Source organism: Globicephala melas, chromosome 8 (genome assembly GCF_963455315.2).
Source record: "Globicephala melas chromosome 8, mGloMel1.2, whole genome shotgun sequence".
In the NCBI taxonomy this organism is placed as follows: domain Eukaryota; kingdom Metazoa; phylum Chordata; class Mammalia; order Artiodactyla; family Delphinidae; genus Globicephala; species Globicephala melas.
In genome coordinates this window covers 62,275,283-62,294,156 of record NC_083321.1, presented here as the reverse complement: position 1 = coordinate 62,294,156, position 18,874 = coordinate 62,275,283, and the positions used below count along the sequence as shown (strand labels likewise).

The following is an 18,874-nucleotide window of genomic DNA, read 5'->3' as shown; positions in this document are numbered from 1 at the left end:
CCATCCCATTTTTTGTGCTGGCTTATTCTGTATTTTTTAAGATATTTTAACACAACTATTAGATGCTTAAAGATGGGTATTACGTTCTTGTGTTCCATGCCTAACATTGTAGCTTTTTTTTTTTTTAATGTTTTACATGAGTGCATCTTTCTAGGTGTTTGACTACATGGAAAACACTAGATACCTTTGGTTAATGCTTTTTTTTCCTCTTCTGTGCTTCCTCACACTATTTGATTGCCTGTTACCGGTTACTAATGTGTTCATTAACTTGGGGAGAGTGGGGACTCTTAATGCCCTCTCGCTCATGCTTTGTATAAATCTTACTGGTACTTACTGGTATATAAATTGAAATATCCATTGCTGGTCAATATTTTATAAACTCGTTCTGCGTTGCAGTATGCAGCTATTATGTTACTAAGCATGAAGACAATTAACCTAGTTAGTTTTGCTTTTTTTAAGTTACTGTGACGTGAGCTAACATTCTCTTAATGAATGTTTATAAGACAGTTTAGATGTTGAAGATTTTTGAGGGGGAGGGTTGTGTTTATTATGTTCTTGTCACTTATTTATATGAGAAACTCAAACTGATCCCTTATCTGTTTTCCCAAAAGCAATATGAAAACCATAGTAGAGTGTTACATTTGGGGATTTATTTTTTAAAATAAGCATATTAAAAGTTTTATTGTTTTCTTGGTTGGTATTGGGGGGCTTTGAGGGGTTTTTTAATGGAGGCTGTGGTTAAAGATGTAAAATGACTGCTGGGTTTTTTTTGTATTGGCCAAATTTAAGTAAGTATGACATCAGTTAAGTGTCTGAAAGGACACAATGGCTAGTTGTGAGTGCTTTTTACCGATGTAAATGGGGGCACTGTTGGCTTTGGATATTGGAATAATTCAAGTCTTACCAAAAAAAAAAAAAAGCCTTTTAATGACTTTCCTGTGTATAAGAACCAATAGCTCTCTTTGCTTTTAGGCTTAGTTTAGTTTTGTTTGTTTGTTTGTTTGTTTGTTTACTTTCTTGGTATGTTAACTGTGGGTGTTGGCAGTGCCTCTCTGTCAGCTGATCTGCCCAGCTGCATTTCTGTGAAAGCCTTTTTCCTTGTCAGCAGTGTGTTGTGCTCATTCATCCTTGCTTAGTAGAAGAGCTCAGGAGGGGATTTACTTTGGGAATTGGGATTTAGGACCATAGGTGAGAATGTTTCTGGAGTCCCGTCTGCTTACCATTATTGTTAATAAGACAACATGTACGACCAGGCCTTTTCACTGGATTTTTGCTGAGAACATTTTTTCTAAAAGGTGGAAATCTAATTCTTGTTTTAAACAAAACTTAGAACATATTCATAAAATCTTGGGTGACTGTGAAGTTCTTCAAAATCCTCATGATGAACATCAGTGATTGTGTACGGCACTGTGAATATAGAAAGCACACAGGTATATTGACTGTCTAACATTTACTAGAGAAGTCCTTTTTAAAAAATTATTTCTCGACTCTTAAACTTTTTTCTGTACATTAAAACATAGCCATGAATTCTAGCTGAGTTGAGCTTGAGATAGCAGATTTTAGAGAGAAAGCAAAGCACCAGCCTTGGAGTCAGCAGATCTGCTTTCGAGTCTGTTATTAGTGTCCTGGGGCTGCTGTAACAAAGTGTACCACAAACTCGATTTCTTAAAACAGCAGGAATTTAATCTCTCACAGTTCTGGAGTCTTAAGGTCCGAAAACAAGGTGTCAGTAGGGCCACGCTCCTCCTGAATTCTCTAGAGGAGGATCCTTCCTTGCCGCTTCCAGCTTTTGGTAGCCCCAGTCATTCCTTGACTTAGAGCTGCAGCACTTCAGTCTCTGCCTCTTTCACATGGCATCCTCCTTGTGTCTCTGTCTTCACATGGCCTTTCCCTCTTTTTACAAAGACATCAGTCATTGGACTAGGGCCCACCCTAACGACCTTGTCGTAACTTGATTACAACTGCAGAAACCCTATTTCCAAATAAGGTCACATTCATAAATACATTCATAGGGGTCAGGGCTTCAGCGTATCTTTTTAGGGGATACAGTTCAACAGACTCTCAGCTCGACTCCTCACTTAACCGGGTGTTTCAGAGAAAATTGTCTACGTAACTTTGATGAGCCTCAGTTTCTTTATATATAGAATGGTGATTTTTACCTTGTGTACTTTATAAGTTTGTTGAAAGGTCCAAATGAAAATATTTGTAATTGACTTAGGAATGTGGATGTTTATGTTTTTTAATTGATGATTATAAGGAACCTTTTTTGTCTTTAGAAGAAAATGTTACAAGGTTGCCCTATTTTCAGAAATTGTTTCTATTCCATGAGGTGTCCCTATTCCCAACTTCTGATTTATAATAATACAGTTTATATTTCTTCCCATGTGTTACAAATTATCTTTATTGTAAATATAATAATTCATACTTCATTATTTTGAAACCTTAATCATGACTCACTATTATCTGATGACATCAGATAAACTCATAGAGAACCACAGGCTAGGGTAGTCACTGTGGTGTGGGGATGGGGCGGGCTGGGTGAGCACGGTCTGCATTAGGGCCTGAATCATCCACATGAGGTGTAGACGCTGGACATTGTTTACAGGAACCTGACACACCGCTCTTGAGGACTCTGTCAGCAGCACCTGAATTGGCTCAGCATTTGTGGAGGTGGTGTTACCCTAAAGGACCAAGCTTTATTTTATAGTAATTAAAATCTTTATTTGGTCCAATTTAATACAGTTTATAAGTCTCTTTTTGTGGGGAGGGGCAAACCTCTTTTGAAAATGTCTAAGTCTAAGGAACTCTGTCTTAGACGTTTTTAGTGGAAGCCCAATAGATAAATCAGGTAAAAGCAGGTAACCTCAAGCTCATATATGGAACACAGTTTGGAAATTTTTTTTAACCAAACAAAAGTGCCATATTTTCAATAAACAGCAAATAAGTGGTGCATTGTAGGCACATGTAATTATTATTTTGTCTCCTTATGTACCAGTTGACATAAACGTTACAGCTTTTCATTTTCTTTGGTTTTCAAGGGGTAAGAGTCTAATATGAATGAGCAGTGAACATTTTATTCAAATAAGCTGAGCCAGTTTTCATGATTTCCATCCATCAAATGGAACTTTAAACAGACTTCTCTTACCCTTGCAAATACTTCTGATATACAGAAATGTTGTTTATTTTTGGCTTAGGTCAGTTAATAGTATTTCCTCCCATGAGTTTAGGAAATCTTCTGATCTATTTCCCTCTCTCCAATTTGGTCTTCTTTAACTCTTTGTCGGTTTAGGTTGCCATAATTCTAAGGAGATGACTTAGATGCCATTTTGGAATAATGTCACTCCTATGTTAATAGTTTTAAGTTATGTGGACTCTAGCAGTAGAGAGGTTTAGAAACAACACATTCAAAGAGAAATCCTCTTAGGTCACTGTTTGGTGCCCCTAAGACAAGATGAAGTAGTGCTTTGAAGGTGACAGGAGTAAGGTTGGCGTAACTTTGTGATGTTATTGATGGGCAGAAGCCCAAGATGGGTTGTGTTAAGCATAAACCCAAGAAGCAGTTATCAAAAGGCACTAGACTCAACGTACAGGACAGGCCCTCTACCTTATGCAGTGGAGAAAGGAGTCCTCTCTTTTAGCTATACTTCACAGAGACAGCTGAGAATAGCATTATCTTTAGTATAAAATTTTGGAATGCAGCACTATATGTTTATATCCCTGTGCATCTGGATTCAGTGGTCTGGCCGTGGTCTAACATTATTCAAAAACAACATACCTTTCTGTGCTCAGTTTTATATCTGACATCTCTGTGAAATCATATTAGGTAGGGCTGAGGTTTCTAAAATGTTTCCATTGCACAGCAATATCAGGAAAATATTCTTTAAGCATGTACCCTCAGTGTATTTATATTTATATATCCCTACAACAATATGTACATTAAATAACATGTAAAAATAGACATTTTAAAAGGGTAAAAATTAATAGGGAAGTTCTAATACTTCTAATATCCGACTTTGGTGACATTTTTATACAGAGCTTGTTTTATCACCAAAAACATTTTAATTTAGCATGTTATAGAATGCTTATAATATGTGTAAGTCACTGCTAGTTGCTGAACAAGAGACAGGGAGAATATGTTTCTTACATCTGAGGAGCCTAAAGGTGAGTATAATATGGAAGCACAAGTGACTGGTTGATGGTAAAATAAGAACTATTATAAGAGCAACACAGACAAGACAGAGTGGCTCCTATTATGTAAGACTAGATGAGCATTTGATTGTAGGTGGTAAGGAAGGTTGAACTAATATTTGAGTGACTAACATATGCCAGGGTGCTTTTTGTATATTTTAATCCTCAAGACAGCCATTAACGGGGATGTGGGTATTGGGTCTTGATATTCTTAACCTCATTTTACAAAAGAGCCAGGATTAGATTCCTTTCCATAAAACTGTGCTCTCTCATCCCAGGCAAAGGAAATACGCCCATTTTTTCCTAAGATGTTAACTTTGCTTCTTCAAGAAAGACAAAATGAGTCTTTACAGCATTGCTATTTGCTATCCAGGCTTTTGGATACAAATTCAAATGTAAAGATGTGGCACCTTGCTTCTTCGCTAAGAATTTTAAGCACAGCCAAGTTTGTCCTTAAATACCCAGTCTTTTATTCTCCCGTAAGCTTTCAATTGCACTAGGTTCACTTTCTGAGACTGATGCTATTTTCCTGTTCTAACATGAAATTTTCTTTCTTTGGTGTTGAATGGGAGTAGAATGAAGGAGTAACCATTTTTATTTATGATCTTTAGTGTGCTGATAGAATTCTTTTTTAAAAATTCCTTTATTCTCTGTATGTTTGCTTTTTTATAAAGTTAACTTACGATTTCTGTACTCTTGTCTTTACTATACTAAACACACACTACAGCCAAAAAAAAATCTTTGCTCTGGAGATAAAAACAAAGATTTTTGGTAACATTAGATTCTTTTTTTTTCTATTTCAACGTATTTTTTTTAAAGGTTGATTAGAGTGGCGGGAGTGGGTGAAGGAATGTCAGCTGAGAGTTGCCATCATCAATTACTTGTACATTTTAGTATTTTTATTTATCTGCGGCTCTTCTTTCACTGCTTCTCAGTATTTCATTTTCCTATAAAATGAGAAGACTTTAAGTATGTCTGTATTAGACTAGTGAGACTGACTGCTTTGTTTAAATGGCATATTTAGTTGTGAGGTAGGTCGATTTAATTTGAACAAACTGATAGCTGTACTAATTTTTTAGTTCTGTGGGAATTTTGGTATAGAGAATGTTACTTGAAATAAATGAGTGAAAGTCTTTTTCTTTTGTTTGGTGTGTGTGTGTGTGTTGGCATATTTGTAGTAGAATTTTACTGGAATGGTCAGTTACAATTTGTCTTACGCTGGCTTGTAAAATACGGTGATATTGTAATTAATGATGGTCATTGGATTTTTTCTTTTTTTAAATTCCTTATCCTCCAGTACGTAGCAACGCTACGTGTTCTTTAATCTACTCCCAAGAATTATAAGTAAAGGAGGGTTAACTTGACTTTCTCAGGCTCTTTAAATCCTGCTGCTTCTCACCCACCAGGATCCTGTTACTCCTTTGTGTACTTTGTTCTTCCTTCTTTCCTTGAGCATTAACTGGGCGATTGCAGTATATTTCCTTTCCTTCTGCTTCCTTATTTACTCGCTGAGCTGACTACCTTCTCACCAGTGCAAGATGTGCCTATGCTTCGGTACAGGTGCCAGGAAGGGGTGGGGCCCGCTGGTGAAGGGCTGCTCCATGGCTCAGTCCTTGGCACTCGCTGCAGTCAGCCAGTCCAGTCTGGGCCAAGGTTTCATCTGCTTGAAATGGATGTTGATGATATGAAACTTACTGCAGGGATATTAAGTCTTGTTTTCTCATGTTTTAATTTAGCTACATATTTTTTATAGGTATAAGACATATGTATATGTTTGTTTTGCCAATTTAACAGAATAGTAGAAGTATTAGTTAGAAACTAGCACTTCTTCCCTCAAGGAAAATTGATCCTCTTCAACATTGTTTTTGAGCCTCCAGGACTTTTCTCCAGCAGTATGCACACATATGGAAAAGAACAGAATTCTGGTGCTCCCTTTGACCATATTCTTCAGGGACATTTTCCCCTGAGACTGTCAGGTCTTCAGACTGCTGCCCTCATGAAAATTTGATTTAAGAAGATGTTTCAGTGTGGGGCTCTCATGGGAGACTGTTGATTTTGGATGCTTAGCTATCTGCAGTAAGCAGGGGGGTTTTGTTGTTGTTTTTTAACTTCAAATGAAAAAGAAAATCTGTTTTGGAGAAAAACCCAGTTAATCTTAAACTCCCTCCAGCTCAGGGATCACTTTACTTAAAATCATTTCGCTTCTGAATGGTCATCCTGGTTGGTCTGAAAGGTGAGGAGGAAATGTCTTTCTAATAAGTTGCACCTTATTCTGTCTCAGCACGTATGATACTTGAATCTCCAAACCCAGACCTGCTGTCCTGTCCTCCCATCTGTAGCTGCTTGTGTAATTCCATCAACTTTTCCATTGTCTCTTCCCATTGTCTTTGAACATTTATTTCTGAGAACAAGGTATGGATTAAGAAAATGACTCAACCACTAATATAACTGAAGATGATTTCTAAACCTGTAAATTAATCTTGGCATCCAAAACAACAAATTGCACATACTTGTGGTGTAATATTTGTTGAAAACTCATTGGCTCTTCATTCTTTATAGTGCTTTTCTTAAGAAAATAAAAAGGTAGAAATGAGATCACTTTGACCCAGCAAAGACAGATTTTGAGCCTTGAAATCCTTTATAGGAATTCGAATGTTGAGGTATGAATTGAAACTGTTTCTACTTAGTCTTAACTTTGATTTAATGCTCAGTTGAACATTCCTGTTCATGCCTCTGCAATCTGATGCAGGAGGAGGAAAAAATTAAAAGTTTGTTCCAAACTAAAATGGCTCATATTTGGTTTAAAATACTCTTAAAGTAGGCTCGGTGAAGGAGATACATGTATGAAATGAACATCTTGGTACTTTAGGGTTACTAAAGATATGTTATGGAGTTCAACAGTCTGCTTGCCTTACTGTATATTCAAATTAAACAACAGGAGCAAATTCCAAGAATCAAGTGAATGTATTCTAACAGGAAGCTGAACCAAAGATCTTAAGTATTCCATGTATTCAGGGCAGTATGCGGGTAGTTGGACCAGATAACCTCTAAGCTCCTTCTACCTCCCAAAGTATAAGCATCAGCTGTGGCATGTCCAGATAAACAGGCAGGAGACAACTCCATGTCAAAAAAGTGTAAACACTGAGAACAGGACTTTCCACCTCTTATGAGGAAGGAAGGAAAGGGTATTGCAGCTAGATGTGTTGGGTCTGGACTGAGGTCAGATTTGACACACCGTTTGACAGACAGCCTGGACACAGGAAGCCATCTTCTGTGGCTCACAATTAGGCTGTGGTTCCCGTCCTCCCCTCTCCCACACACACATAAAATAAAAGTCTTAACCATGGGTCAGCTTATTTCAACCTTTTTGGGTAAAAGACTTTATTCCTTTGGAATTCAGAAACAAGAATTTGTTTTCTGAAAAACACATGCCATTGGATACCCTTTTAACTAGACGTGTGACTGAAACTTTTGTTTAAATAATTCCACCTTCTGCAAGGGCTGCCATTATATTTATTAAAGTTGACAAAACAAAAACCACTTCTTCTTTCATTACATTTTCTGCTTTCATGTTCTGTCATTCTGAGATCTTTTTTTCTTTCCCTCTCTCTGTCTTCTTTTCCCCCAGCTGTCGGCAGCATCCAGCCCCTCCAGTCACAGTCCTCACAGAGCTTCAGGAAAGGACCCTTTTGCAGAGCTCTCTTTGGAGGATTTCTTATAAATCACTTTAGGTATTGCTGCTTGTTGGGGGAGATGGGGACTTAAATATCAATACTTTTAAAAATTACCAAACATTAAGCACAATTTACTCTTCTCCTCTGTTTCTTTAAAGGACTCTAGGTTCCCTCTCTTTCTCCTCCTCCTCTGTTCTTTAGGTGAAGAATAGATCAAGACAGGGCATAAGGACAAAGAACTTTTGGAAAATATCTTTAACATTATTAGAAGATGTGAAATCAAAAGACCATCTCACATATGTACATATAAGCATCCACTGTGCACAGCAGATGGATGAGCTCAAACACCAGCCGTTAAAAACTGGGTGTTTTATTCAGTCTTAAAAGATTTATAGAGAACAACACAATTTTACACACTGGATTCAAGCTTTATTAGGAGCATCTTTAGTTTTAACATAATGGCCAGGATTCATTGTGAAGAATTCATTTTAACAATTTCTTTAAAGGGTTATATTTTTATGTATGCCTTTTTCATTTTAAAATAGTAGTATTTTCCAAAAAAACAGCTTATATATTTTTTTTAAATTAAAGGCAAGTGAATACTTAGTGCCCTTTTTGATAGAAAGATTCTGCTTTTGATCCACACTGCCTCTTTTCCTGGAAGACAATGTCATTTGTTCTTCTTGATGCCGTAGCCCCCAGTGTAGATACACCTTCTGGATCTTTGAGAGTTTGTACTCTTCTGATTTGACAACAGTTTATTAGCACATCATTTCAGTAATGTCTTTGGATGAGCAGTTTAAAGGATAAAGATATCATGAGTGAAATATCTGAGTGACTAGTTGACACCCTATTGAAAAGTATTCTTTTGTAGATCTTTCAGATTTTGATTTATATCAGAAATTTTTAATAAATATAATATTACTGTTGCCTTAATTATCTCTGATTTTATTATAATATTTGGAAATAATATTTCAAATTTTGCTTGTTGCCTAAATGAGATTTTTATGTGGAATATTTGTGTTCATGGAGAGATTTTCTGAACTTGTCATGGAAAAATCATTCGTCTTCTTTCTTCCCATATCCCTTGGTTTTTTAGTAATTAGAAAGATATTTGGAAGTTCCTGTAGTAGTTATGCTTCAAATATTGAGTTCTGGCTCATGATAAGCTGATAATACGGACTTCGTTTTGTAATCAGGGTTTGTGATAAGCATGCCATGAACACTTCCAGGCAAGTTGAATAGTAAGAGGCACAAAGCATTTTTACTTATGAGAAGATACCCTACAATGCAGTGAATTAACTTACACTCTTTTTTTTCCCCCAGATACAGTTTATGTAACTAGATGGAAGAGAATGGAATTATTCCAAAAAGACAAGTGCTCAAGCAGCAAATACTTACTTCCAGCAAAATCCAAACTGCTGTCTCTTAAACTCTCATTAGAATGCTACAGTAACCCAATGAAGGCCCATGAAGGAAATTGGGACTAGTTGATAGGAGAACGTATCAATACAGTTTATAAAGCCAAGAATTGCCATGAATTCAGACTGTCTTTTTGGTGACTAATTCTTCAGTTCTTTCATCTCCTGTTAATACCCATAATCAGTAACCTACCAAGAAAAGCCCTTATCTGGAAAGAGTGAAATTTGTATTTGGAAAAGCTGCCTGGAGAGAAGAGCTGTGTCCTTTACTGTAATGCAACAGGACTCTTTTGGGGGGATCAAATCATAATTCTTAATTATGCAGTATCTTTCTTTTCTCCAGTCCTCACAGATACAGAAACAGTAACTAAAATTAACTTTTCTTTTTAAAAAATTATATATTCAGTTTGCAGTAGACATTCCTTAAGTATTTGTATTTATTTATGATTATCAATTTACGTAACATTAATATTGTATCAAACCTCCTTATGAAAATGAGTATGGATGTACACAGTATGTTTGATTTTTATCCATAAGAATGAATCTGATTCAGAATGCTTTTCAGCTGACATACAGAGCACTAAATATTTTAAGGCAAGTCCATAGGTCTGAATCGCTTAAGAATTCTCAGTTTCTATGGGATTTAGGGAAGCATTATAAATGCATTAATCCTTATAGTCAATTCTGTGCCTAGGATTTTGCAAGGGAACAGTTCACAGAACTGGGAAAAGCACTACATTTTAAATTCAGCATTAGTGCATTGGGAAGGGACTTTACTGCTTTGTGCTTGGCATGTCATTATTTTCCATTTGACATTAGGGCCTTTCCAAAATGAATGTGAGGAATTGCTTTCACTTCAAGACTTTCCTTCTTTTCAGTAAAACTCTAGGAGGTGTTATGGGGGGAGGGGAGGGGACAAAATCCTTGAACCTTTTATTTGGCTCATGCCATGTTATGATCATGTACCTTTTAAATAAGGGGAAATAGTATCTTTAAAGTTAATGTCTAGCCAAGAGTTTAGTTAACGAAGAATTAAGCTGCACTGTTGATCGGTGCTTTGTGTAAATACATCTTAACATTTGGGTTGAGAGGGGCCTTAAGAAGGACAGTTTGTTGTAGGAAAGCAATTCTGTACATGAGTTAAGCATACTTGTTGCATTGTCTCTGCAGATTCTATTTTTGTTTACAATATTAAAATGTATGTTAGCAAAAATGGGTGGATTTTCAAATAAAATGCAGCTTCCACAAAACTTTTGTTATGGTATTCTGGTCTGAGGCACATTTACTTTTTTCCTCTTTATCATTGGTATTATTATTTTTTGCTAATAAAAGTATACCCAAGTGATTATATTTGATGATTTAATAAAATGTAAAATTTATTTCTCTTTTAACTTAACTTCCAAGAAGCTTGATCTTGGTACTTTTGTTACCTTCTAGAAACTGAACTACTTATTAAAACTGTTCATTTTTGTCTTTTGATCAGACGCCTTCGGTCAGGTAAGTTTAAGGGAGAAAATGCTTTGAATTTGACCTATTGATGCATGTGATTATGTCTGCCAAAGAAACCTCTGACTGTATCATGTTTCATGTTGAATAGTAAGTAGGATCCAGAGTACATGATAGAGGGACTAAAAGCTTTGCATTGATAAATGTCTGCATACTATTTGCCATGGTTGGAAAACATAGTCTTTAACCAATATACATTGTTAATTTTACCACTTTTTAAGTTTCACTATTATTAAACCATTTTCATACAGACTGGAAAATGTACTTTTGTAAGTTAACTTCCTTAACATCATCACAGATTTTGATTTGTCTCTCCTGGTGGTGTTTGAGTGGATGTTATATTTGAGGTCTATGGCTTGTTCCTTTTATACTACTTTTTTTTTTTTCCCCAACATATTCAAGTTTGTGAAATCCTTCATAAACATTTCCATCTTATTGTTCAAACTTTTGGGCTTGTTGGATTAGTATTATCCACATTTTACCCATTTTACAGATTGGAATAAGGAACTTGCTCAGGTTGACAAGCTAACAGACATTGGAATCAGGTCTTTGCTTCATGGTCCATTGTTCTGTCTGTGCATAAACTGAAAAGGGAATTATTTCCCTCTGTGGCCAAACCTGATGACCACTGTCTATTCTCAGATGGTCTTCTCCTATGAAGCATACTTCCCACCTCCTGCAAAACACATGAGCATGTTAACTTTAATCAAAATGTAACAAGTGGGGGCTTCCCTAATGGCACAGTGGTTGAGAGTCCGCCTGCCGATGCAGGGGACACGGGTTCGTGCCCCGGTCCGGGAAGATCCCACATGCCGCGGAGCGGCTGGGCCCATGAGCCATGGCCGTTGAGCCTGCGCGTCTGGAGTTTGTGCTCTGCAACGGGAGAGGCCACAACAGTGAGAGGCCCACATACCGCCAAAAAAAAAAAAAAAAAAAGTAAGTGAAGTAAGTCAGCTGTTGAATACATAAAAAAATACATAACTAAATCAGGTTCTAAACCTGTATATGCCCCCGCCATCTTACTACCCAGCTAACAAGTTGGTAGTGGCTGCAGAAAGAGATTAAGACTGTTAGCAGAGGGCAGCTAACCCATCCCAGATCATTTGCAAAATTTTTCCTTTTAACATCTCATTATTATTGTTCATTATATTTTTAAGATATACTTTTCTTAACCATTGACTGTGAGAGTCCATATTTAGGAAGAGGCCTTATGTTAGAGCAGGAATCTTTTACTTCTCCACGAGCCAACAAAATATTACCCCTGGAAAGCAGGCCTTTATGGGATAAGTTTCTCCTTGAACTAAAGTAATTCCAAGGCTCTTCTCCTGTTTATTGTCACTAATAAACATGTTTCCAAATTCTTGAGAATTCAGAGTACTGATGTAAATGCTTATTCTCCAGCACTCCATGGAGAAAAACAGAATCTCTCTCTTCAGGGGAGGGAGCTCTCTTCAGGGGAGGGTGGCCCCTGTGTGTTCACCAGTGGCTAGCTCACAGTATGTGGAAAGGCCACAGCATTCAGCCAGGTGAACTTCATCTATCTTATCCTCGAGAAAAGATGGCTCCACAGCCTTTGCATCTAGCTTAGATCTTTGTTCTGTCACATTTGCTACCTTCCGTGGGTCTGACTACACCTAGAATTCTGCAGTCTGAATAGGCTCTGGATGGAAAGGCTGCTGTATCATCTTCCATGCAGTCTCTCTCAGAAAACCTCAAGCTGATTCCTTGCTTTTACTAAGGAAATTAGAATTTCTAAAAATTCCTCTAAATTAGAAGGAATTGTTCATATCAGAGACTAAGAGGTTAATGGAATGCATTCCTCCCTGAAGCAACGCCCCCCCCATCCCTGCAACACAAAGCAGCGTGAGTATCATGGATTAGTTTACATCAGCAGATAGTAGACAATTAGAGACTCAGATCTTTACTGTTATCATTCCAGATTAGAAGCCAGTGTACACTACCCCCAAGCACTGCCAGTTGCCAAGCCAACCAAAGGTAAGATATGTTTTCAACCCTCAGGGAAGGGTTGGTCTGCTGACAATGAGGTGGAGGGAAGGAGTCTCCACTGAAGACAGGAGGAATACTGGTCTGAAGTGCTTAGGAGAACAAGATTCCCTGCCGGCTACCCAGTAGAGAAGAGGGGCTCCCACTCATCGGCAGGAGTTCTACTTTCATATGAAATTTAGAAGGTAAGTGGAACTGCCCAGGAAACTTGTCCTGTGTTATGGGAAACTAAAGGACCCACAGGCATTTTTAGTTTCACAATTAACAAGCAGCTTCTCAGGCGTAGTTTCTCAATTGCAGCCTTACCATACATTTTCACGAAGTTTCGCCACTTGACAATTTTCTCCTCAATTTGTAGCTTCCAGAGAAGGGTGGGGATTATCCATCACATGCTGGATTCATCTGTCTGGTTGGCTCCAGCCCCTCCCCTTCAATCCTGCACTTTAACTGCTGGAATCCTTCAGTGTGCTTGTATGGCTCAATGCTCATCAAGTATTCAAGGTCTACAACAATTTCAACCTTTCTCATACCTCCATTCTAGGTACTTCTGCTCAGGCATTTTCACTGAATAGAACTCGAGTTTTCTGCCCCTTTGCATCTATACGTTTAACCTATTTTCACTGTACAAATCCTGTCACTCCTGGGAGGGAAAACTAGCAACTCATCATTTTTAGGGACACTGTAAATTAGTCCTTTCAGAAAGCCATAAAAATATTTGTATCCTTTGCCCTGTTATCCCACTTCTGGAAGTCTAAAGAAATTAACCCAAAGTATGGGAAATATGTGGAAGAATACAGCACAGTGATCAAGATTACCAAAGGAACAACTGTGCGGGCTAAGGATAAGTTCAGTGATGAGTCCCAGAGAATATTTCCATTAAAGGGTAGTAAAGAATTAATGGAGACCAGGAAAGAACAGTCAACTAGAGAATAACCAATAAAGAGATGTCAAGGACATAGTTGAAGTCAGGAATAGTCAACTCAAGTGAAATAAAGCCTCAAACTTGCCCATTGGACTGAGCAGGTAGGAATTTAAACCCTACCCCTCGCTATACCGAGGCATTGCAGGGACCGAAGACAGATTACATGGAATCGAGGAGGTGGGAAGAATGTAGAGGTATCAAGAAGCTTGGTTATGAACTAAAAAAGGTAAAGGACAATAAGCAGAGGGCATACAGGCCAAGGAAGAGTTTTCTTTAAGATGAAAGTAAATTTACTTTGTTCATCCACTTGACACTTTGAGAGCCTTCTATGAGCCAGTAGTTTTAGGTGTGAGAAACAATAAACAAAGGTTTTGTGGACTGTGGCAGGGCACCAAGCTCAGCACATGAGTCTCCTCCCGGCTCTCGGGAGAGGGATGCTATTTGTTCAGTTTGGGAGAGGAGGGAAAGTATTTCTGACCCTGATGCCAATAGCTTGGGTGGCTATCAAAGCCAGGGTCACAAGGGATGCAGGGGAGCAGTGCTAATCTGCACAGCCTCCACCTGGCCACCCTCACCCCCTGCTGCCACTGCTTCCTGCCCGTCATTTGAATAAACGTGTTTCTACAGAAAAAAGTTTTGTTTTTATGGAGTGTATGTTCTTGTGAGAATAGTCAGTGGACAGATATTTCATGACATCATGAGTACTCTGAAAAAAAGGGTGAAGGGATAGACTGATATGATCAGAGTACGGTGCTACTTTCTATAAGTTATCAAGGAAGACCTCTGATGAGATGGCCTTTGAGCAAAGACAAATGAAGTGAGGAAGCAAGAGGGTAAGATGTGGTGACTGGCTGCCCTCCCCACATACACAGGCAGAGGAAAGACCAAAGATCCTAAAGGAGACTATGCTTGGCTTCTCTGAGCAGCATAAAGGATACCAGGAAGGCTTGAGCAGAGTGGGTGAGAGGGAGCTTGGTGGGAGCAGAGGTGAGAGAGGTGGCAGTGGGCAGGGCTTTCTAGGTCATGCTGAGGTTTGGATTTCATTCTGAGCTGGGATGCCACTGCACATGTTGAGCAGAGGATTCTTTAAGAACTTTTGTTGGCAAAAAGGTCACTGTGGCTGCTGTACTGAGACACAAAAGAAGGAAATGGCAAATCAGTCAGGAGACAATGGTAATAGTCCTTAAGTATGAGCAAAACTTAGGCCCTGTGAGGATTAGCTGGAAGAGCTGACCAAAGATAAGACACAAACAGTAGAAGGAGCATTTACTGAAGGTTGACCAAGGTGACAGGAGACTTCTGAACTCCCCTTGTCCCACAGGCACACTGAATGTACAGCTACACGTGGAGCAATTACCTCTATAGGAAATGTAGTCATAGCTGAGCAACCCTTACACATCAAGTGAATGAGAACAGAAATACCCACATCAAAACACATAGGTAAGGCTGAGACACACTTTCACCATAAACTCCACGCCAGCACAGCACCAAACAATTGGGAGGGAACGTCTAGTTCCAGCTTTTCTCTGAGGAGTGAAGGGTTTGGATCCCACATTTAGCACCTCAACTTTTAAGACTCCCACACAAGGGATGGGCTCCCAAAACACCAACAAGTCTTGCATTTATGAGATCCACAGCACTGGCAATTTATGAGATGGCTTCACTGGTGCATTCTATCAAACAGATAACGAATTAATACCAACACTTCTCAGACTCTTCCAAAACAAAAAAGAATACTTCCAAACTCTTTATCCTGATAATAAAACTGGGCAAGGTCACTACAAGAAAAGTAGAAGCCAATATGCCTGATGAACATAGATGTAAAACTTCAATGGAATATTAGCTAATCAGATTTAAACAACTGTGGATCATGTAGTACTGTAGTATATATTGACTGAAAAAAATATACATATAAATGTTTTCCAGTGGTCAACTGTACTTAGGAATATATTTAACCAAGGAGGTCAAAGGTCTATACACTGAAAACTGTAAGACACTGAAGAAAAAAATTGAAGACATAAATGGAAAGCTGTTCTGTGCTCATGCATTAGAAGAATTAATATTGTTAAAATGTCCACCCTACCCAAAGCACTCTACAGATTCCATGCTAGCTAGCCCTATCCAATAGCATTTTTCACAGAAATAGAGAAAACAGTCCTAAAATTTGTATGGAATCACAAAAGATGCTGAATAGTCAAAGCAATCTTGAGAAAGAGCAACAAAGCTGGAGGTATCATGCTTCCTGATTTCAAACTACATTACAAAGCTATAGTCATCAAAACAGTATGGTATTAGCATAAAAACAGACACATAGATCAGTGGAACAGAATATAGAGCCCAGAAACAAACCCCAGCATATATGGTCAATTTTCAATATAGAAGCAGAAAATATACAATGGGGAAAGGATAGTCTCTTCAATACTTGATGTGAGGAAAACTGGATTGCCACATGCAAAAGAATAAAAGTGGACCCCTATCTTACACCATATACAAAAATCAACTCAATTAAAGGCTTAAATGTAAGACCTGCACCTGGAAAACCTCTAGAAGAAAACGGGAGGTAAGCTCCTCATCATTGATCTTGGCAATTATTTTTTGGATTTGACACCAAAAGCAAAGGTAACAAAAGCAAAAATAAAAAAGTGGGATTACATCAACTAAAAAGCTTTTGTGCAGCAAAAGAAACTAAACAAAACAAAAAGAAAAGGCAACTTAATGAACAAGAGAAGATATTTGCAAATGATACATCTAATAAGGGTTAATATCCAAAATATATAAAGAATTCATAAACTCAACATCAAAAAAAAAGTTTAAAAATGGGCAGAAGACCTGAATAATTATTTTTCCAAAGAAGAAATACAGATGACCAACAGGTACATGAAAATGTACTCAGCATCACTAATCATCAGGGAAATGAAATTCAAAACCACAGTGAGATATCACCTCACACCTGTGAGGCTATTAGGATGGCTATTATCAACAAGACAAGAGATGACAAATACTGGTGCGGGTTTGGAGAGAAGAAACCCTAGTGCACTGTTGATTGGAATGTAAGCTAGTACAGCCACTATGGAAAACAGTATGGAAGTTCCTCAAGAAGTTAAAAATAGAACATGATCCAGCAATCCTACTTCTAGGTGTACATCCAAAGGAAACAGCACCGTTATCTCAAATAGACAACTGTACTCTCATGTTCACTGCAGCATTATTCACTACAGCCAAGGTATGGAAACGACCTGTCTGTTAACAGATGAACTGATAAAAAAAATTGTGATAAATATACACACATGATGAAATATTCCATCTTTAAAAAGAAGGAAATCCTGTCATTTATGACAAAATAGATGAAACTGTGAGGCATTATGCTAAGTGAAATAAGCCAGAAAAAGCAAAACAATTACTGGATGCTATCACTTATATGTGGAATTTAAAAAATAATAATAAATAGAAACAAAGTAGAAAATTGGTTTCCAGGGGCTGGAGGGTGGGGGAAATAGGGAGAGGTTAGTAAAAGGATACAAAGTTAAAAAGAATAAGGTCTGAGGATCTAATGAATAGCATGGTAACTATAGTTGATAACACTATACTGTGTAATTGAAATTTACTAAGAGAGTAGAATTTAAATGTTCTCACCCTGCCCCCCACCAAAGGTAAGAATGTGAGGTGATGGATGTGTTAACTTTATGGCAGGGAATACTTTCACAATGGATACGTGTATCAAATCATCACATTATACGCTGTAAATACCTGAAATTTTTATTTGTCAATTATATCTTAATAGAGCCGAAAAAAAGAATGTACTAACAGCATTAATTACTTAGAGTAGAAGGAGTTAAGGAAGTTTAAAAAAAGAGAGAGGAGATAGGCTGAAAAATCAGTGGGAGGAAGGGGAAAGCTGAGTGGTCCGGAGTGGAGGTGAGATGGGCTGGGAGGTGGAAGAAAGTCAAATGGAGAGCCTGGAATACAGGTGTATACGGAGGACAATGTGCAGAAAATGCTCTTTTTTTGAAGAGCATTTGCTTTCCCTTCTGAAAGCATTTCCATGATTGAGGAAAGCACCTGCTTCTTGATGAGAAAATGCAGCATAGCTGTAACACTGTGGACTCTGCAGCCTTGCTATGAGTTTGAACCTTAGTTTGGGCAAGTTACATACTCTCCCTGTGCCTCAGTTTCATCTATAAAATGGTATAATAGTGCCTACCTCATAGGGCCAATGTAGTCAATGAATTAATAAATGGAAGCATTTTAAAACAGCCTGGCACATGATAGAAGTTCAATACATACTTACTATTCTTACTGGAATGCAGAATAGCTTGTGGTTAAGAGCCTAGATTCTGGAGACAAAACACCTGTGTTCAAATCCTGACTGTCTCTTACTAGCTGGGAGACTTTGGGAAAGTTACTAAATTTCCCTCTGCCTGTTTCTGTATCTGTGAAATGAGAATGATTAGAGACCCTACCTTCATAGGATTATAAGAAGGATCAACTAGGTTAATGTAAGTAAAGTGCGTTTAATAAGTGCATTTAAGTGTTTGCCATTATTAGTCTTACTAAAGAACCTTTGAAAATATCAGGCTTTGGATTTATCCAAGCTGTTCTGTTTGCATAGTTGATGTCAGCGCAGTGCTGGTGGAGGTTCCATGAGCTGCTTCCAAAGCAGAACCCCAAGCCCCTGACTCCACATGACCTCAAGCAGGAGTCCTGGGTGCTGAGGCAGCTTCAGCAATACTTCAGTTTGGTGTGACAGAACACTGTTTTGAAAACAGCAAGCCCGACAAATCTAAGTATACTTAGGTCGGCAGTTTTAGGTGCCCTCAGATAAAGCAGAATACTTTCTAAAGTAGTTTGAGCCCTTTTTAAAATTTATAAGAGAATAGATACCGCAAAGACTTATTTAGTGTCCTGGAGACTACATTTTACTATTGAAAACATTGACTTCAGTGAGATTAATATTCATGTCAGTCTCTGTTTTAGGATTAGGTTTGGCTGTGTGTAACAGAAAGTTCACACCAACAATGATTCAAACAAGACAGAAGTTTATTTTCTCTCGTGAAAGTCTGAGTGGACATGGCAGCTTTGCAAGGTTGTTAGGTGTCCACTTTTAGGTGTTGGGTGTCTTGCTGTTCCACGGGCCTTAAGGTGTTCCTCTCATCACACAG

At 38.0% G+C, this 18,874-nt stretch overlaps 1 protein-coding gene across 16 annotated transcripts in view; it reads left to right on the top strand.

Annotated features, from left to right (window-relative positions):
* The window catches only part of PICALM (phosphatidylinositol binding clathrin assembly protein), a 107,188-nt gene extending 96,655 nt beyond the window's left edge, over positions 1 to 10,533 (top strand). For 15 of the 16 annotated variants that reach the window (XM_060303862.2, XM_060303861.2, XM_030835885.3 and 12 more), the window contains 2 exons: positions 7,817 to 7,919; positions 9,189 to 10,533. In XM_060303862.2, the coding sequence (XP_060159845.1) occupies positions 7,817 to 7,909 (93 nt within the window). In that variant the 3' untranslated portion in view covers positions 7,910 to 7,919; positions 9,189 to 10,533. The remainder of the gene's footprint in view (positions 1 to 7,816; positions 7,920 to 9,188) is intronic. The other variant, XM_060303864.2, reaches the window with a different exon arrangement.
* Positions 10,534 to 18,874: the final 8,341 nt, after the last annotated feature.